We start from the raw sequence: 22,369 nt of genomic DNA on the forward strand, positions 1-22,369 counted from the left end.
CCCAAAGCGCTCTCCACCAGGATAGTGGGAGGCATTTGGTGGTTTTTCACACTTATCATCATTTCTTCGTATACTGCTAACTTAGCCGCCTTTCTGACAGTGGAACGCATGGAATCTCCTATTGACTCTGCTGATGATTTAGCTAAACAAACCAAGATAGAGTATGGAGCGGTAGAGGATGGCGCAACCATGACTTTTTTCAAGGTAAGTCTTACTACCTAAAATTTATGTATTAAAATGATAGAGTACAAACGAATCTTTCTCTATTCATGAATGTAAGAGTGTAATAATGCCATTATTTGTGCGAAGTAATCAGTAACACATACCTCAGGGGAAGGAGAGGTGTACAACTAAATATGTGTCCACTGAGACAAATCATGTTAATACTTGAAAATGCTAAGGATTTTTTGCTTTACAAGTATTCTGTTCTCATCTGAGGAAAATCCGCTCAAAGGTAACATCTTTTTCCCATGATGTTTTATCTTTGAATGAAAAAATAATACATTTATTGAAAATTAAATAGTGGAAGGTTCAGATTCTGCAATGCTTGGCTATTCCAGAAGAATAGAATAACTACATGTAAGAAGATTTCCCATGCATATATTTCTTTCTGTTGAAATGGAGCATAGTATGAAGGGGTAAGAAAACAAGGAGAAATAGTTCTTATTGTCTGTACATTCATTCAGCTAATGTTCTGTGAGGCACAAAGTCTGAAAATGGGCTATCCTGTTGAACTCACAGAGGGATAGCCTGTGGAACACTTAAATGGAAAATGCGCCTGTGCTGAGTTCCTGTTGCATAGAGTGCCTTTCCCTGCTCTGTTTTTCCTCTCTTCTCCTTATTCCAGCTCTTCTCACTGGGCCAAAATAGATCAGATGGGGAAATTTCACTTTAGGAGTCATTATCACTTTATCATTCCTTCTATATTTTACCAAGCATTTTTACATTCTTTGTAGGTTGGGCAAATTTTTAAATATGGATATTCTCTTTCAGTATTCCTACAAATGCAATTGGCAGTTCAAATGGGCAGTGGAAGTGGTAGTTTTGTTTTTTTTTTTAAATTAATGCCTAAAAAAAATAATTGCTTCAAGTTATTCATCAACTGCCAACTGAGTGCCAGAAATTGGACTATACATTGAGTATACAGCAAATAAGTCTATAGAAAATAAGATTTAGTTCTCACTTTCAGGGAGATTATAATTTAGTTGGAGACAAAAAAAATCAACAATCATAGAACTGGGTTTTATGTGACTTAAAACAGCAATTTTGTCAAATTATGGAATTTTCTTTGTAAAAGTTCTTACTAAACTGAATCAACTTTTTCCCTTGTAGTTCTGGAAGATACCAAATTTTCAAAGAATGAGATAGATTTGATTGTTTAGTCAAATTCATCTCATTTAAAAAATTAATTATTTAAAAAAGTATTATTTTTGAAGCTAATTTATCATATGGCTAAAGATTGGAGCATATTTTGCATTTAATTGGAAAATCATTATTATTTAATCAAATTTATTGAAAAACCAAATATGAATAAAACATCATGTTCAGTATGGTACTATAATAGACTATATTAATTGTAATGGTTCAATTTTTCCTAATTGAATATTTAGAATTATTAAAGATCAACTTTCTTATAAAATGGCTTTTTGATTTTTTTAAAAAATCAGCTGTTGAAATTGCTAAATGCACATTGTTAGTGTCAACAACTGCAGGGAGTAAATATGTGATGTTTCAATTACTACAATATCCAAGGGACTTTTGAAGTTGAGTTTGTAAAATAATACAAAAAAGTACCTAACACAATGATTTGACATGAGAAGTGTTTATTTCTGTTTCAAAAATATTTCAGGGTTTTAATTTTATTTTTGTTTTCCAAAAGACTTAAATATCTTGTTTTAAATCTCAAATATGTTATGAGCAAAGTTCATCTTTGAAAAATCAATTTCAAAACATTTTTTTCTCTTTATATCATTTTTAAGCTTATTTTCTTCTTTTTTGTCTTTTCATTTGTCTGTTCAGTTTTCTTTTTTGTTCAATTACTCTCTGCTGTGTAATTTTTGCCTACCTTTACTTTTTCTTGTTACTGACTTTTTTCTTCTTACTCTTTCATCTCTTGTTTTCCTCTCTCACACACAAGGAGGGTGCCTCCAGCACCTGGAGAAAATTGATATGAAGAAACTTTCTGTTTCCAACAGCACATACATTCTCTCTTTAGAATTGAAGCCTTCTGGAATGTGTACTAGTCACAATGAAAACCACACAGTGATAATCACTAAGTTGACAATTACCTTAGGCTGCTAAGTTTATCACATGCTGAATTCTTATTGTTGAAATCAGGAAAAAAAAACTAGAACTTACAAGGATACATCAAATGTTGTTTTTTCTTCAGGTATTTTAGTGTAACCTTAAAAGGTTCTAATTTCAACTTCATGTTTTGGCTTGTTAAAACATAGTTATACCAGCTACAGTATGAAATTAAAAAAAAAAATTCTAGCAATTTGGAATTCAAACAAATGCATACTCATTTTGAAACTCTATAATGAACCAGGGACTAGTGTGTAGTCTATTTACATTTTATACCATTCTTTTATTTTTTAATTAACAACCACACATACAAACACTCTAGAAAGCACCCTGAAGGCACTGACTTCTAAAGGAATTTCCTTCTTGTTTTTACTAATTTAACAAGACCCTACTGTTAACTAATTGCTCTGGAATGCTCCATTCCAGAAAATTATTTTAAAGGATGATATAGTTTTGTTACTCCAAGCAAGAAGAGCTGGCTCAAGATATCTGGCCTTAGAGGTGGTAAGTCCTCAGTATTGCAGAGACACAGCAATGTTATTTATATTGTTCTACCACAATGAATAATTTCATTTCCAAAGCCCGTGCTTGACTTTGTTCATTGAGCTCAATGTATCTTGTCTTCAAGAGGAGTTCTTCCTTGTTTTTTTCTATATCCATTACACTCCACACACATCCTCTTCAGAAACAAATGTAAAACCATGACTGGCAAAAAATAATTCAAAATTAAGGAGACTATAGTGCTCCAGTGTTATTTTATGTAAACAATAGAAAACTTTATAGCATCTCCAGTATGTTCTGAATGATATTAGATAATAAAATAGATGAAAGCCTAGGTATTTTATTGAAAAACATTAAAGGAGGAGTCGAAACCTTGGAATCTGAGAATTTGATGTACTAGAAGTGAAATCTCACCCAAGGGCTAAACAATATGCAAAATGTTGCCAAGCAACAAGAGCATTCTTTTCTCCCTGAAATGTAAAGACTATGAGAATGAATACTTATGGATTATAGGATTAAAAATAACTCAGCTATTGCCTGTAGATGGTACGGCTTCTTTTGAGAATCCCTACATTTTTGAAGTGAGTCATATCTTTTACAAAATGATGCTAAATAAATTTGTGTCTCTGTAACCCATGACTCAGGTTTTCTAATTTTCACAAATTCTTTGTCTAGATTTGGCCCATCTGAAATCTTTGACTTTACTGCATGTGCTAATATAGTCTGTCCCACTAAAAAAGATGATATCAAAGAAGACACGTGTCCTTTTATACAGTTATTAAACAAAATGCTGGCACATATTAAAAAGGAATGTTAAGTGATATCAGATTTTTAATGTAAATCACTTAATTCTTCTGAAGACATAGAGTTTATATTTTAGAATAGTTGTTTGGAGTTAAAAAAAAAAAAAAACCTGTGGAATCAGAGAAGTTGGAGCTTAATTCCTGGCTCTACCACTTACTGGCTGTATTTAGAAAAGACACTGCCTTCTATAAACCTCTGACTTCTCCCCTCTAAGTTGGGATGACTGGCAGAACAATTCTCACAATATTTTTTAAATATTATAATAAATGAAACATGATATGCTAAGCCCTTAGTGGAAGCTTGGTAGATGTATATTAGCATTACTAGAATGGGTGGCTAATTTTAGAAAAATTCAGAATTTAGAATGATTTTAAATAGGGTCAAATAATTTGTTTCTATGACCCATAATTGAATAATTTTTAAATATATTTTGAAAGAGACCACATCATATTTATCTAATTTAAATCGCTTCATTCTTCTGAATACTATTGTCATAAAGAAGGAATAATTTGATAAGTGAAAAAAATCTGAAGATTTTAGAAACTATTTTCTTGACTATGTACTTTGAAATTATGGTGTATTAAGGTGCAATTAGCAATTTGTTTTGGAATTTATGCCAAATCTCTGAAAAATGGAACTTTTAAAATTATTTAATATGAATAATATTCTTACTTAATTTTAACTTTTTTTTTTTAACCTAACGATTATGACGTCCTATTTTACTCAATGCCACTATAGGTCTGTCTTCTCAATCTTATGATGTGGATGTTCAGCTGTAAGAAATCAAGTTTTCATTTACTAAATATTCACTGATCTCCTATGTGGCAAGAATGTGTTAAATCTTAGGTATATATTCTACATCTCCAAGCACATCTTAACTGTTATTTTACCTCCTATATATCTTTCTATTTCCTTCACTACGGTCTTGTTCACACCAATGTCATCTCTGATCAGGGTTTTGCACTAACCATGTAACTTTTCACTTTCCCAGATTTGCCCTTATTATTCTCTGCACTGATACCATAGTGTCATAAAACTCTCCAAAATGACTCCATCCCATTGCTTTAGGATAGGAACTTAGTTCCTTAGCAAGTTTACAAAGCATATAATTATCTGGGTTCTTCTCATTTTGTGTTTATTTTCTTTCACACTCTAAACTCCAACCAAACTGGTGTGTTTCTAGTCCTGTGATGCATCTTGGACTCTTGCACCTTCTTCAAAGCCTATTATGTGCTTTTTGCATCCTCAGCCTTCCCTGCCAACACAATTGGTGGTGATCTCTGTATTCCTTAGATCCTAATTTACACTTTATTTATTCTAGGGAAACTTTCCTAACCCTTTCCATGTATAAATCTGCCCAGTCTGGGTAAGGTGCTCCTTTTTTGTATTCTCTAAACATTTTTTACTTAAGTTATCATTAAAATATCAATCCAAGATTTATTTTACTGATTCCTGTATGTTTCTGCATTACACTGCACAGCAGCAGAATAGGGACTGAATGAATCTGTATTATTCATTTTTATATCTCTAGTTCCTAGCACTGATTTTATATGTTTTGAGCTTATGTTCTCTATAAATTGCCATAATATTGCCTAACAAACAACCAAAAACTCTTAGTGGCGTGTAGTGTAAACCTTTACTTAACTTACAAGTCAGCTGTCCTCATAGAAACTTGGGAACCCAGAGGCTTTTCTGCATTTTAAACAGACTCAGATTTTTCTACACTGGGGTGTCAGTGTTTTACCAATACAGTTTCTGCTAAACCTTTATGGCTTTTAATTGTATCCAACTGAGTATACTTTTTACCTAAAAGCCATACCCATAATTCTTTTTTTGGATTGCACTTAGCATTTTTTTTTTTTTAATTTCAGCATATTACGGGGATACAAATGTTTAAGTTATATATATTGTCTTTGCCACACCTGAGTCAGAGCTTCAAGCATCCATAATTCTTTTTAAGGTATACTTCTCTTTAGACTTAATCATTGCTACTTTGGGCCAGAAGTCTTTGCCAAGATGAGAAAGTCTACAAGGCATTGCCTTAACTTATTCAGAGGTTTTAAGAAAGCATTAAGGCAACATGCTTAATTTGATCCTTAATTATGGCCTGAGTCCATGTTGAGACAATTGTAAGAACTTTCTCTGGTGTGAGACAGTGAAGATGATAAATACTGTTATTATCCAACCATTCAAGTTTTATCCCCTCTATATCACCTCTAAATTCTGCTTGCAAAGTGAGTTTTTTATTTTCTTTTCCTCTCCTCCTCCTCCTCCTCTTCCTTCACCTTCTCCACCATCTGTCTGTTCTTGTTATTATTAATAATCTCTCTCTTTCTTGTACTATCTTTTCATATGTAGCTAAAACTAACCAGCTGATACTTAGAACGATTTGTTTTTTGGCTAAATATAAAAGATTATCAATGCATTTTCTATCTTCCAAGTTACTACAAGGTGCACTTTACAAAATAATATTTTCCCCTATAATTTCTTATTTCCACTTTCCCAGCCTCCTCAAATGATTTCATTGTCATCTACTATGTGTGCCCTAAATCCATACCACACGTTTGGGTTTTCTTTATGGCAGTACCTCACTGCTTTTACCAAATTCTATACAGTTATTCATTGGAACAATGAAGGCTGATTGCGTTCATTGATGGAAAGGCTGTGACAGGGTTTCAGAAAAAATGTGTGATTACTTATAAAATTTTGTTCTTCTGTAGATAAAAGGTTCTTCTGTAGATAAAAGGGTTTCTTCAAAATATGTAGCCATCCATGGCATTCCCATTTTAATACCTTGTAAAAAGTCAATTTATTTAGAAGTGTGAATAAGGAATTTAGGAATGCAGGCCAGTGGATTAATCCATCTGGGGTAAAAAGTTTTAGCTTTTGGTCCCTAGCAACAAAAGAGTTTTCTCTTTGAGTTGTTTTTTCTTTTTTTCTTGAATTTTCTTTCTTCCTTTCTCTCTTTCTTCTTCCTTTTTTTCTTCCTTCCTTCCTTCCTTCCTTCTTCTTTCCTTCTTATTTTTCTTTTTGAAAGTCTCCCCTCTTGAAGTACATTCTAAATATCAGCTCATTAATCTTCAGAGCAACTCCTAAGAAAGGTAAGAAGCAATTATCATTATGTTCAACACATAAGGAAACTGGGCCACAGAGAGGTTAAGTGACTTGTTAATTATGAAAGCAATAACCAAGGGATGTACATAGTATCACTATAAAAGTAATAACCAAAGATATAATGGCATAACCATCACTACTCAGAAGAGCTAAGCACATCGGTCATTTAGCCTCACCCTCATGACCTCAACTCTTGATCATAATAAGTTTCTAAAACATTTGCATTAAGGCATAGGGGCAGACACAACTATAATGTGTTCTTTATAGTCTGCCACTTATTCTGATCTTACCAGTTCAATGAACTTCTAAAATTAAATTATACTAGGGTGATAGTATGGGTTTTGAAGGCTGAATTGCTAGTGTGGCATGTTGCAATGATTTTTTTGCGAGATTTAGTGATTTTGCTTCTAAATACTGCAAGAACATAGTAATTTTTGAATTGAGGGCTAGAATGTAAAAAGTTGGTAGTTTACTTCATGTGCTTAGTAAATTTAAAAACATTTATTATAAATTGCTTCTAATTTTTTAATATCTGAAAAACATAATTTTTGCTGTTTTTATTTAAAGCAATGATGGTAATACAAATATAATATATTTACTATGAAGTGATTTATACATTAGCAGAGTAAATTCTCAAAATGGCAACCATCATGTACTTTTCACATTGAAAAATATTTTCTGAGATGAATGTTTATTTTTCTCTTGCTATATTGGTGGTAAATATTTTGTAAATTCCATTTTGCTTATCCAGAAACTTAACCTAAAAGTAGTATTCAAAGATGAGAAACAATATCTAAAGTGGTTTGAATTTCAGATCTCCAGGTCTTATTCTTCAAATATTTTTCACATTTTATGTAGCAAATTTTCTAGTTGAGTATGGTTATCAAAAAGAAGACATTCAATAGTTATTTGTCAGCACATGGTTAGAAACTGGGTTTTGTCTTTCAGTGTGCACACATTTACTTTCACATTGATTCTAATAATTTTCCACCACTATTCAGAAGAAATTAATTAACAATGTGATGATTAGAAATTTTTTATGATACTTCAATAAGTCAGGGATGATTTGTTAAATATGTGCTCACATAAAAGCTACCGTGTTTATTTAGATGTTATTAAGTAGCCCCGTACCTTTGGTTCGGGTCATTTTTCTTTATTTGGAGTTAATTTAACCTTACTAATGACATCACTTCTCTTCAACAGTTTAGAAAAAAAGTTCTCAAATGTCAGCTTTGAGTAATATTGTTTCTGTTCCTACGAAACAAACTTAAAGAAAAAACATTAACATGAACATACGTATATTAGCCTCCAAAATTTGTGAATAAACTTTTAAATTTTTTGACAGGTTATACTTCCCTATGTATACATCATAAATTTACACCATTGTCCAGCAGAATTAAGGATACTGACTACTTTATCAGGATCTCCTATTCAAAAACTGCTTTATCTTATGGAAATAGTCTTTTGTCTAACAAAATTATAGAAAATGTGGCTGTAGTGTAACCAGTATGACTAAATAGAATGCATGTCTCATGGAAATATAGTCCTGTCTATTACAGGCAATCATATCACTCTGATAAATAAGAAGTCTTGATTTTTACATCAATATGCCTTTCTCTAATGGATAGAGTCATTATTGTGACCCATTTGGGTATGTTATCCACTAAGTTTTAAACATCTTTAAAATAGTCACTTGTGAATAAGTACTAGAGATCTAATGTACAGCATGGTAAACATAGTTAATAATAATGTGCTGTATACTTAAAAATTTAGTGAGAGAATAGATCTTCAGTGTTAAAACACACACACAGATAAGTGTGTAAGGTGATAGATATGTTAGTTTGATTGGGAGAATCATTACACAAGGTACACTTACATAAAGACACACCATGTTGTAAACCTTAAACAATAATTTACTTGTCAATCATAACTCAATGAAGATGGAAATAAATAAATAAGTAAATAAATAATAAAATATCCATTTTTTTAAGTCAGTGGTTTTCAACCTGACTGCACATGAGACTATTAGAATCACTTGGGGAGCTTTTAGTAAATATTGAAGCCCCAGCTCCTTGCCAGGCTAATTAATTCAGAATATCTTGAAGTGGGATCCCAAGCCTCTGAATTTTAAAAAACCTGCTCTGGAGATACTGTTGTGCAGACAGAGTCAATTTAATTTGAAATGTAAATAATCCTTTCATATTTTTTGCATTAATAGTTAATAACTGATTGTATCTACTCCCATTTCTTTTATATAACAGAAGGGACATTTTTCTTTTTCTGAAAACCAGACCCCACAAAATATCAGACTGAGATGTGAAACAATGGCAAGTCTTCCAATCACATTTTTACTTCTTATAAATTATGTACCAGAATTGTGTCTATAGCCTTTTTCAACAGCAATTTGCTGAGAGTAAATAATCTTATTACATATTCATTTCTGACACTATTCCTGGAGGTCCTCAATAGATAAGCATAAGAATTGTCACATGGCAGGACGAAGAAAGTTAGAGTGTTCTTGTGTCTCAGTTACATGGAGGGCTAAACCCTGAATTTTGTTTGTGTCTCTGAACAATCGTTGAGAAAATATTATGTTCTAAGGGACCTGGGGAGTGGATATTCAGCTTTCTTTGTAAGCCTTTATTGTAGGTTCTTCTACCATGGAGGTGGAGGGGAAATTAGAGAAGAATGCATAAGGTGGCATATTAGAGTTTTGGAAGGATTGTGCATGTGACTTTTGTGTTTACCTAAGGGGATGTAGATTAAGAAGAGATAATTTTTAATTGACATTAAAGATATGACATTAATTGGTCTACTCTATACATATATATTAATTTGGGTTCTTAGTAAGAGCTTTGAGATTTGGGTTTGGTGAAGTACTCCCAGTTCTTCTTTACCTGTTGAAGAAAAAATAGCACCTACTTTAACCAGAAAGGTTATTACTACATAATTTTAATTTACATATTCCTTTGTGTTACTTGAGAGTTCCTCCATATCCCTTTGCAGATCTAAACTAAAATAAAATGCTCCTCACACATGACATACTGCTCTAACTTGGTCAATGGAAAACCTAATATACTTAGGATTCCAAGCCAAAAACTATTCTTGCCAACTTGCTTGCAAATTACTAATTGAGAAAGAGCTGTGGTTATTTAGACCAAACAGAAATTTTATTTTTTTTTTGTTTGTTTCACATATTTATGGATAATCTTTATTGTTTTATTTTTTCTATGTGCTTAAATGAAACAAACAAAAGCTTTGTGATTGAACACCAATGTATTTGAGTAGACCGTTTAGATTAGTGATTAATAGTGTTACGGCAATTTTTTATCTCTTCATGTTGCTGTGTTCTGCATTTTCCATCATACAACTTTTCCAGAAATCTGAAAGAAATGTCTCAGTGAAGATTTTTGTAGCCATATAATTTCTCTAACTCTCTTAAGTTATTTTTCCTTTATTAATGGTGAGGGAAATGCATTACTGTTAACATTAGGTTAAGTGGCAATATTTTGTTTGGTAAAGTAAGGTCAGTATTTTTAAACTGTTGCTATATTCTCATTAGTGTCTAAAATGGTTTTGATATAAATTAGCCATGTGTGAAATAAATATTTAAAACATGCCTAATTTAATTCTTTATTATGCATCTGATTTATTTATATAGTAAGGAAGTTATTTTTACTCAAGGAGGTTGTCTCTCCCTTTCCTCATCTAACACACAATTTATTGTATGTGAGGCCTGATCCTATGTTTATTACAGGGATTTGCATAAGGCCTACAGGAAACCAACACCATTTTACTATGTTCCCATTGCAGGACATAAAATGGTGCCTTTGAGTAAAGCTGCTTCATCAGACACCAGTTCGCATGCCAAGTTACAGCCATCAATGGTGAAAGGGCAGATGTGAAGGCTAGTTGGCATCAAAGCATATGAGTCAAAGGCTTTCCTATGGGAAAGAAAGTGCTTCATTACACTTTATCTCTAGCGAGAACATTGGTTCTATCAAGCTGTCTGGAAATTAGAATATGATGGGTTTTATTACCAGAGCTCTGCCAGAATGAATTTAATAGTTAAAAAGAAAGCGAAAATACCGTTTTGGGAATTATAAGAAGTGATTAGAGTTCTAGTGTATTTAAACTTGGAAGGAGCAGCAACTTTTATCTTAGAAAGTAGCTTCTTTCAAATATCTGTGGGACAGACGTTTAATCCCTTTCTAATTGTTACATTTGTAATAAGTACTAAGGCAGCTTTGGGCACTTTAATTGAAGAAAGAAGTTATGTGTTTGTGAAGTGTGAAATCTGAGAAACAATGTTTTAATTGCCTTGGAAAGCTTGTGCATGAAGCTGCAGCCATTCCTGTACACACTGTGGTTCTCTCCCTCCCTCGTCCTCCCTCCTCCACTCCGTGCAAGGACTATTCCTGCTGTTTGTCAAGTCAGGATGGCAGCTCAAACACCGTGTCCCACCTCATCAATCTTAGGAGAGAGGGCCCCACAGGGAGTGAGAAAACTCGAAAGTCAGTTAATATAGTGATGTTGAGCTGGCATGTCAAGTGCTGGATAATGGATAATAGTTGTCACTGTAAGAGTTTATAGCCACTAGTTAGACAACATTTTGAAGGAAATTCAAGAAGGACATATTTTGGACACACAAAAAAATAGCTTGAGATAAATATTATCTAAAAATACCCAGACCTTTTAAAAATTGTACTTATTTATATCTTAGATAAAAATAACTAAAATGAAAATTCCATTTCTTCTATAAATGATGAGTAAAAGCATCATTTGGTATTTTAAAACAAATGTAGAAACCAAATACCTAGAATCTCTGATTTCTTAATGCTTTGAGGAAATTATATTTATTGGCATTGTGGCTATGAAACATCTATTGATCATGCTGACTGATTTTTTTTGAGAGGGGAATGAGTTGTTCCAACTTTAGAGTACCAGTAAAAACAAATTGTTCTTATTTCTTTAGATAGTTGATTAATTATAAGGTGAACATCCTGAAACTTGTGCTTAATTCAGAATATCCTTGGCAGTTAAATGTTCTTGACTTTTTATGCCTTATGCTGTCTTTCAGGGGGTAAGCTATTCTTTTGTTGCAAGTGCACTTTAAACTAGTTAGCATCTTTGGTCGGCTGCATTTCCTTTTGTTCATTTGTTTTCCAATCCCTTTGCAAAAGTCAAAATAGCAGTAATATCACTTTGTTCTTTGTTATTAAGAGCTGAATGAAGATATCACATACTTGTTTTCTCTTTCCTTATATCATACAGCAAAAGGAAGTTTACTATTATTTGCTGCTGTTCTCTCTTCAATGCTTAGACTTTTATTTAGAGAAAATATCATATAGTTTCTACCCTTGGGGGCAAGTAAGATGTAAAGTTGTGCCCCCTTCTGATGCCCAGTGATCTTACCACTTCGTCATGCATATTCACAAGGAGCAAATACAGTTCATAAATCATCCCTGATTTTTTATATCCTTCTCTTCACTCCAGATAGATCTGAAAAAGAACAAAATACATTTTGGAGCTTATTTGTAAGTGTTGATAATTGTAAACTGAATATAACAAATTCCTCAAAAAAATTACCCTAAAAATAAGCTAGCTTATACATTAATGGTAAATGTTTTATTCTTAAAGAGATCAGATTCTGAAACAATTTGAATCTCTGCCTTTATGTTGTGGTATTAGTGGCTGTGGCAGTGCCTAGAATTGTTTAATTATCTAATGCATAATGGTGAACACTTTCACTGACCTCCTGTACTGAGGGAAATTCTTTAGTAATTTTATAAACAGAGAACTTTTCAGATGACTGAATGTGTCTGCATGTGTGTGTGCACATGCACATGAATGAGTGTGTTCTGTGGAAATAAGGCATGCTATCTTAATTAGAGTTGAATTATAGATGAGTATGTAATTCATTTTTCTATACCCAATTTCCATATTAAATCTATTTTAGAAGAAGAATAAGTTCAGGTTTGGCAATAAATTGTACTTTTACATTTCCTGACAGCATTTGAATTATGCTACTGATTGTTACTAGCTCTTTGTATACACTGTAGCACTAGTGGAGTTCAGTGAAAAGATTTGATTATCTCCAAAGGTAGGTGTTTCATTTATTAAATATTGTAATTACAGCTAATTAGAAGCTACACAATAAATTAGTTTGCTTTGTAGGTCCCTTGACTGTTTTCAGAACACTATGAACTTATGCTTCATTTTAATTTATTGTAAAAACAATTAAATAAGGGCCAAAGAATTGGAAAGCAGCATTAATAATAGATATAATTCAATGTTGAGTCAACAATAGTTTAATATAATGATTAAATGCATAGAATAGGTTGTGGCATGAAATCCTACATCTGTCACTCACTAGGGATTTATTTAACTTCTCTGGGCTTCTATTTTCTTATAGGTAAATTGGGGGTATATGTCTTATTGACTGTTAAGCACCAAACATGTAATTAACTCCCAGTATGTACTTGTGCTACCCTTATTGTAAGAAGCCTGTTGAATTTTGAAACTTCTGTAGCATATGAAACCATTTCCCCCAATATTAATATTGTACTCTTGCAAATACAAACAGTTTACCTATGCTTAATGTCAAGATTTGACAATTATATTCTTGTTTCATTAATAATTTGATCCAGATTGTGGATTACTAATAAATAAATGTTCTGGATTACTTTTTGGTATTGCTGAAAAGATAAAATATATCAGGAATCCAGTATTTTATAGATGGTCTATTTTTAAGTAAATGTTATCATTTTTTCCAGGCTTTACTTTGAGAGCTGCTCTTTCTCTAGGGGCCTCACATTTCAAGTGGTGCTTCCATTTATTTCTACATGAATGCCATAATGTACATAATCCTTGTAGTAAAACTCTCACAGCTAAAGGAAGAAAATTACTTGTATTTTGAAAATAAAAATGGTGGCTAAACTCTTTATATATATCTCTTTTTGCATTGTCAGTAGCCAGGTAATAGGCGTCTCATCCTCCTTCCTCAGTCACACTTATTCTTTCTTTCCTAATCTCAGGCCTACGTGTTGGCTCTGCTATGTCCTAAAAATGATGTTGTGGTGTTTTAATTTTACTCGCCTTAAAAAAAAAAAAAACCTTAGCATTTTGCCTTTGTTTCTTTGTTTGGATCCAGGAACCATTTGAAAAATGTCAAAAGTAGTAGTTTACTATAAAGCTCTTCAAAGCAATTTTGCTATGTCAGACTAAAAATAAGACTAGATTTTTTTTGAGTGACGGCTTCTAATAAAATGTATTTGGCTGTTGAGCACATTAAATGCAGCTAGTGCAACTGGTTCCCTTTTCTCTGCATCTGCACCAATACCCATTGCAACATCTATTGTTTTTTGACTTTTTAATAATGGTCATTCTGACTGGGGTAATGTAGTTTATCATTGTGCTTTTAATTTTTATTTCTCTGATGATTAGTGATGTTGAGCATTTTATTCATATGCTTGTGGCCATTTGTATCTCTTCTTTTGAAAAATGTCTTTTCGTATCCTTTGCCTACCTTTTAATGGGGCATTTTGTTTATTTTTTTCTTGCTGATTTGAGTTCCTTGTAGATTCTGAATATTAGTCTTTAGTTGGAGGTATAGGTTGAGAATATTTTATCTCATTTGGTAGGTTTTATTTACCTGATGATTATTTCTTTTACTGTATAGAATCTTTTTAGTTTAATTAAGTTCCATTTGTTTATTTTTGTTTTGTTGCATTTGTATTTGGGATCTTAGCCATAAATTCTTTGCTAGGCCAATATCCAGAAGAATTTTTCTATGTTTTCTTCTGGAATTTTTATTGTTTCAGGTCTTACATTTGTTAATCCATCTTGAGTTAATTTTTGTATATGATGATAGATAGGGATCTACTTTCATTGTTCTGCATGTGGCTATTTAGTTTTCCCAGCACCATTTATTAAATAGTATGTCCTTTCCCCAGTGTATGTTTTTGTCTTACTTGTCAAAAATCAGTTGGTTATTGTGTAAATTTATTTCTGCATTTCCTATTCTGTTCCATTGATCTATGTATCTACTTTTATACCAGTACCATGCTGTTTTGGTTACTATAGGCTTGTAATATAATTTGATATTAAGTAATATGATGCTTCCAGACTTGGTCTTTTTGCTTAGGATCGCTTTGTCTATTAGGGTTCTTTTCTGGTTCCATATGAAATTTAGGATTGTTTTTTCTAATTCTGTGAAAAATGATGTTGGTATTTTGATAGGAAATGCCATCACTAGGAATCTGTAAATCACTTTGGGAAATATGGTCATTTTAACAACATTAATTCTTCCAGTCCATAAGTTTGGGATATTTTTCTATTTGTGTCATCTACAATTTCTTTCATCATTGTTTGTAGTTTTCCTTATAAAGATCTTTTACCTCCTTAGTTAAGCATATTCCCAGGCATTTTATTATTTATTTTTGAAGCTATTGTAAATGGAATTTAGTTCTTGATTTGATTCTCAGCTTGGCTATTATTAGTGCATGGAGGTACTATTGATTTGTGTACATTGATTTTTGTAAACTGAGACCTTACTGAATTCATTTATCAATTCTAAGAGTCTCTTGGAGGAGTCTTTAGGAATTTCTTGTTATAAGCTCATATCATCAGCAAAAATAGTTTGACTTCCTTTTTTCCAATTTGGGTGCCCTGTATTTCTTTCTCCTGCCTAATTGCTGTGGCCAGGACTTACAATACTATGTTGAATAGTAGTGGTGAAAATAGGCATCCTTGAAGGTATAATGTTAAAGCAAAATTGAGTGGAAATGTAGACACTAGTACTACAACCAGAACAGTAAAGAATAAGAGAGTGCAGGTGAAGGTGTGTTACCAATGTCACCTCACCGTAAATGACAATTGCAATTTTGCTGCAACAGAGAAAAATGGAAAAGCTGTTTGTTGTATAAAAAGATTTTTTTAAAGATATTAAAGTAGTCATCATTAAGATACATCTTTAGAAAATTATATAGTGAATTTGATAAGCAGTTACCTCTTAACGTTAACAAAAGCTCCAAGGAAACTAGTTACTAAAATTAAAGACAAATATTCAATAAATTTAAAAATGATTTTTAACAGAGTCTGAGATTATACCTTTGGACTGTTATATAACGACTTAAATTCTTAAACAAAGAAGACCATTTTTAGATGGCAAAATGGTAAAATATAATATTTTAGTTATGGAAATTTTGTTAGAAAATTGTAAAATAAGATTAAAAGGATTATTTTACAATAAGCAAAAGATCTTCGACTAATTGACCAAACATTTGACCATAATATAAAAGAGCTTTCTAACAATATTAAATATCAGTTGATCCAAGATATTAAAATTTTTATGTATGTTTTTAGATTTTGATGAATTATAAAATGTGACAAATTGTCTGATTAAGACTTCAGGCAATTTTTCCTCACAGGACTCCAAAATTTAGGAAGAAATATCAATTTTTGAACTAAAAAAAGAATTAGTAGAACACATTTTTTTGCATCTTTTACAGCTATCAAAGATGAATTTCAGCTAGAAATAGAAAATTTAGTTTATTACATGATGGACACAACAGTTAATGCTCCTGCTATGTTAGATAAAATAACCCACATTTATTAGAATTTTAAAACAAAAGACTGATTTTTTTCTCCTATGGCGTTATTGCACTGTATGATACTGAAATTATTTGTGTTCAGTTTTCTGAAAAAGAGTCTTTAACAAGTGTCATGGACACAGTTGTTAATATTATTTAGTATATATGTATAAATACTATGATTCATTTCCAGTTTATAAAACTGTTGAAGAAAATAGAAGACAATGAATGTAAGGATTTGGTGCTTTTTGCCAAAATACTTTTTGGTCAAATCGAGGAAGTTATATAGAGATTTACTGTAATGTTAATTCCAACTTAAATTTTTACAAAATTAAATGATTGCCAGATATTCAATCTTCAAAGATTAAAAAATGACATTATGTTTCTTGTTTTTTCATTACTGCACTTTACCATAAACCAAACTTGAATCTCCAAAGAAAGAAAAAAAAACTTATTTATCATCTAGATAGTTACACTAATTTATATTATAATGGAAACTTTTCTTAACAAAAGTCAGTAAAATGGTTTTGCACATTTTCCAACATGAATTAATGCACAAGAGATTTTTACTGCTATCAACAGTATTATTTCAATCTTGTAGCTACACAAACCACATGTAAAATTGAAGAACACTATTTCGAGGTTGATAAATATAGAGTTGTTTCTCAATTGCTCAATTTTCCTTTGACTCAAATGTTAATAATTCTTAGTTAATATAAGAGTTAGTGAATTACTTTACTTGGAAAAATGAACAGATATAGCTTTTGAAACTAGAATGCTTTTGCTTCAAAGTCAAATCAATTCTTATAAAGTTAAAAAGATAAACCACTTTTGCCAAAACATGATGCCAATATTAAAGGACAATTGTTTTTAGTATTCAGTTCTGGTATTGGACATTTTATTAGTAAGTTTGAAACAACCTGGGTATGTGAAACTAGTTTTTCAACTGAATTTTTTTTAGATATTTAGATTTATGCAATCAATACAGATCAAGTATTTTAAATGAAAATGTAGTGTTTGAATAGAGATGCTGTAAGTGTAAACTTCACATTGTATTTCAAAACAAAAATAATGTCAAATATCTCACTAATAATTTCTATATTGGGAATGTGTCTTAGTCATTTAAAATCTAATGAGTTCAAGATAGAGTTTTTATTTTGTTCTCAAACCCATCATTCCTTGAGTTTTCTCCATCGTGACACATGGTGCCACCATCGTTGCTGTGGCTCACCTCTCACATCTGATCCATAAACAAGTCCTTTGGTTCTAGCTTCAAAGTACAAATAATCTAAAAATCTACTTATAGCTCTCAATATATGTCACCAACACCTTAATCTAAGTCATCAGTAAGCCATTTAGTAAGCTTAAAAGTTTACTATCATGTCCCCCGATCTGTTGTTCTATTCCAATCACATTCCTAAGAGTAGCTAAAGAGATCATAAGTGAACAAACAGATAAATAAATATAACTCCTCTCTAAAGTAATTTTCCTTATTTTTCATGTATAGTATCCATTTCTTTCCTGAATAACATTATAAATTCATTGTTTTCATTTATTGTATTTCTCTTGTGACTAGAATAGGAATTCCATGAGATCAAAGACCTAGCAACTAGAACACTCTGACATATAGTAGGTTAATCTTATTTTTGTTATATAATAAATTAATTAATGTAAGTAAAATAAGTAAGCAAGGGCAAAACATATTTTAAATATTCTAATTATTACACAACATAATATATACAAAGAACTATTTTTTCGAATATAATTTGTATGTTAAGTGTTTTGAGATTACTTGTTACATATATTTATAATAAAAATTTAGAAAATGAAGCAAAATGGAAAGAACCATTCATCTGGATACATACATACATCTTCTGATATATACATAATATATAATGCAGTTAGAGCAATGTTATAAATGTAACTGCAAAACATTTTTCACTTAAAATTATAGACATTTTTATTTTTAATTTGTTACACATAATGCTTAGTGAACAAGTTTGTACTTGCATATTCAAAGTTATACAAAGATATTTGTAAGTACATAAATGACAAGCTATGAAATCATCAAGTTAAAGGAGTAACAGAACATATATCTTCTGTCATAGCAAACCTTGAACTGAACCAGGTTAGAATAGACAAGAGATTATTGCAGTAAGGAGGAGAGGCCAGAACTCAGTTTGAGCTCAATTCTACTAAGCAAAGGACTGGAGAATTTTTAAGAGCTGGGGATGGTGGTGGGGAGTAAAATTGTAGGCCACTTGTGTTTGCTAATTACTTCCTGGTATCTTCCTACCAGGAGTTAGTTTTACAACTTAGAGCAAGGAACCCACTCAAGTTAGGATCCTACTCTCCCATAGAGAATATGAGATAGGGGCACTATCTTCCTAGACAATTAACTGTTCAAAGGGATTGCTTCCAGGCCCTTGAGAAAGATGTTTCTGCCTCATAATAGTGGCCAGAAACTTTTAAAAAGTTTTACATTTTAAAAGGGCGGAGGATGAATTTACTATACATATATATATATATATATTTGTGAAGTCTTCCTTACCCTGAATTTACAATTACAAGTTTTCTCATGTAAATGCTCTAAGAAAAGGGAGGTCAGGGACATAAAGTCAGGAAGAAGCCTGTCTAATCATTTAATCAAGCCAAGGAGAATGAGACTGTCTTGATCACTTGACAGAATACCCATTAGAAATATTAAAGCAATTTTAATATTAACAATATGTGAGAGAATGCTTCTTTCTTCCCACTCTCACTTATAGTGTGAATTATAAACTAGAGTATTGACAATTTTTTTTTTTTTTTGATACAGTCTCGCTCTGTCACCCCGGGTAGATTGCAGTGGTATCATCATAGTTCACGCAACCTCAAACTCCTGGGCTGAAGCGATCCTCTTGCCTCAGCCTCCTGAGTAGCTGGGACTACAGGCGTGTGCCGCGACACCTGGCTAATTTTTCTATTTTTAGTAGAGATGGGGTCTCGCTCTTGCGCAGGCTGGTCTTGAACTCCGGAGCACTAGCAATCCTCCCCTTGACCTCCCAAAGTGCTAGGATTACAGATGTGAGCCACCGTACGCAGCCAAGTATTGATAATTTTTAATAAGGGAAATGATTTTAATTTGAATTTCTTTGATCATTGTCAGCATTAAACATTTTTTTAAATTTTATTAATTTTTTACTTTTTTTCTGCATATTATGAGAGTACAAATGTTTAGGTTACATGTATTGCCTTTGCCCCACCCGAGTCAGAGCTTCAAGTGTGTTCATCCCCCAGATAGTGTGCGCTGCACCCATTAGGTGTGAATATACCCATCCCTTTCTCCCCCTTCCCACCTGCCTGACACCGGATGAATGTTACTACTATATGTGCACTTAAGTGTTGGTCAGTTAATTCAGTTAATACCAATTTGATGGTGAGTACATGTGGTGCTTGTTTTTCCCATTCTTGTGATACTTCACTTAGTAGAATGGGCTCCAGTTCTACCCAGGATAATACAGGAGGTGCTAGATCACCATTGTTTTTTATGGCTGAGTAGAATTCCATGGTATACATATACCACATTTAATCCACTTATGTATTGGTGGGTACTTGGTTATTAGGCATGTATATTTCTTTGCTGTTTATGCTTTTTGCTTTTTTATATTATACTCTTTTTATAATTTTTGTTTATAATTATAATACTCTTTTTGTAATTTTTGTTTATTTTGTTTTTGAAGACTGAAATATCTTCAAAATCTTGCTAATATTACTGAAGTTTGTTATTGCAATATACTTTTTAATATTATTATAGTATTTTTTTACTTATAATATTATTAAGGTATTATTTTAGGAAAGATAGTTCAGTGTGCAGTAATATTTGAAAATATACTTTAACTCTTTGCAAGTTTTTTGAGTAAATGACTATTCAAAGTAACTTGGATTTTAAAAACTCAAAAATTGGCACATCATTCTTTTAATATGGTTTAAAAAATTCTTTGAAGTCTCCATTCCACTAAATTTCTTAACCAATAAACAAGGATTTTTTTTTAATGAACAGAGATTTATGTAAATGGCATTCAGCTCATTAATGATTGTGTTTTAGCAAGGCTGAGAAAATGTGATACAAGAGAAACATTTGCTTATTTAAAGACATCACCTTTATTTACATTTACTTGCTTTGTTAAAACATGCATATAATTTTGGATAAAAACGCACTGGATGTTGAAAGCTTGCCTCTTATTATAACATAGGCATTAATTAAACATGACAGACAACTACCATGATCCAAAGTGTTATCTTTATTTCAATATATACATTCTGAGAGTAATCTTTCAGACATTGGTAGGTACATTAAATATCTTTTTCTATAATCCTGAGCATCTACAACGATATTTTAACTTTTGATAGTTGTCAGACCTGTTTCTCCCCCTAGGAGAATGTTATTGTTAGTGCTAATTATTTCAGAAAACACTGATTAGCTCTGATGAATGCTTGGCAGTCTTCACATTGGAATGAAGAGGTCTGTGTGAACATTTACCAAAATGTAGAAACTATGGAATTCTTGACAAGTGTTTATTTTAAAGAAATGTCCTCTAAACTCAATTTGATTTAAAAAAGTGACTTTTTTTGGTTTGTGTGTTTGGGAAATAGTATTATTTTACATAGAATTTTTTTTGGGGGGGTCAGTTTTTTAAATATTTAAATTTTTTTAAAATTTTTAATTATTATGTGTACTAAAACAGACATTAGAAAAACTGAGTTAAGTTTTATGTGGTGATGATGATAGTATGAAATAGTAAAAGTGATGGGTGGATGTGTGAATGTAAAGCAATTATATTTATTATATTCATATTCCTATGTCTTCCAAACAGAAAATGATTTGCAGGGTCTTAGAGCTGCTTTTTTCTTTTAAACACAGCTTTTCCATTTATCAAGAAAGTAAGCTACAACTACATAAGCTACAACTTATGAGTTTATAGAGCTAAACCAGAAGCTGTGTTAATCAGCAATGCTATTTTAACATGTGATCTGTTCTTATCTATTTATATACATAACAATATACACGCATGCAAAGTTTTCAGACACAGAATCAAATATTAAAAAGGTTTTGAAGCAAAACAAACAAGCTACATACCTTCATTAAGCAAAGTAAATAAACAGATATGAAATTGCCAATTTGAGACAAACCCAGGGCAAATGTAATGTGCACTGAGGCACAATTACAGAATCTTGACATGGCAATTACTGGAGTATTCACCAAATGTGCAATTGCCTCCAGCACACCCACTATTTAAAGTTAAAGTTGTGTTCTGAAAATATAAACCCAAATAATTGTTTGTTTTATTAACTTCAAATATACACACTCATTGATTAATAAAGTCTTGGCAATTTAATTTTGTGCTAAAAATAGTGCCCATGTTCTATCCTGTCTTGAATTTTCTTGTGGATCTCCATGATGAAAAGGAAGACAGAGACAGCATTTTTGTTTGTTTTTGTTGTAGGGTTTTTTTTTTTTTTTGTAGGCAACAATGCTCATTTCTTTCACCTACATAGAATTTTTTTATTATAATTACGTTAAATGCCTAGGTTTGATTGTGATAGAAATGGATCAAATTCTTTTGATTTACACACTCAGGTTTGCTTTCAGTTTTGGAAACTTCATTTCAATTATCTTTTTGAAAATGTTATCTGTCCCAATCATGCTTATTTCATCTTCAGGGACAGAACAGAAATGAGAGAATGAGAAATGAGTGAGATTTGCCATCAGTTTTATTACCTCTATCAAATAACTTTCTCATTTTTTACTTCTTTTTTCTTTTCCTAACATTCTGGAAAAGACATTAAAGTTAGTCCTCCGTACCATTGAGTCCATTTTCAAAATGTTATTCTGCCTTTTATTGGCTGCAATATTGATTTTTATTTCACAGTATATTTAGTTCCCTTGCAAGTCTTTCTAATCTCCATTTCTCTTTTCCATCTCCTGATTTCTTGTTTTTAAATTTTCACCTGTTTTCACTTTATGAGTTTTCTTACGTATTTTATAAAGTCTTTTATTCTTGCATCACTAA

The 22,369-nt window shown here is 31.7% G+C and overlaps 1 protein-coding gene across 5 annotated transcripts in view; it reads left to right on the forward strand.

Annotated features, from left to right (window-relative positions):
• GRIK2 (glutamate ionotropic receptor kainate type subunit 2) overlaps nucleotides 1-22,369 on the forward strand; it is a 611,565-nt gene that overhangs the window by 497,988 nt on the left and 91,208 nt on the right. For 3 of the 5 annotated variants that reach the window (XM_069487353.1, XM_069487354.1, XM_069487355.1), the window contains exon 13: nucleotides 1-204. This exon is cut by the window's left edge and continues 14 nt beyond it. The exons of the other annotated variants lie outside the window; for them this stretch is intronic. In XM_069487353.1, the coding sequence (XP_069343454.1) occupies nucleotides 1-204 (204 nt within the window). The remainder of the gene's footprint in view (nucleotides 205-22,369) is intronic. 5 annotated transcript variants of the gene reach the window in all.

Source organism: Eulemur rufifrons, chromosome 15, assembly GCF_041146395.1.
Source record: "Eulemur rufifrons isolate Redbay chromosome 15, OSU_ERuf_1, whole genome shotgun sequence".
In the NCBI taxonomy this organism is placed as follows: domain Eukaryota; kingdom Metazoa; phylum Chordata; class Mammalia; order Primates; family Lemuridae; genus Eulemur; species Eulemur rufifrons.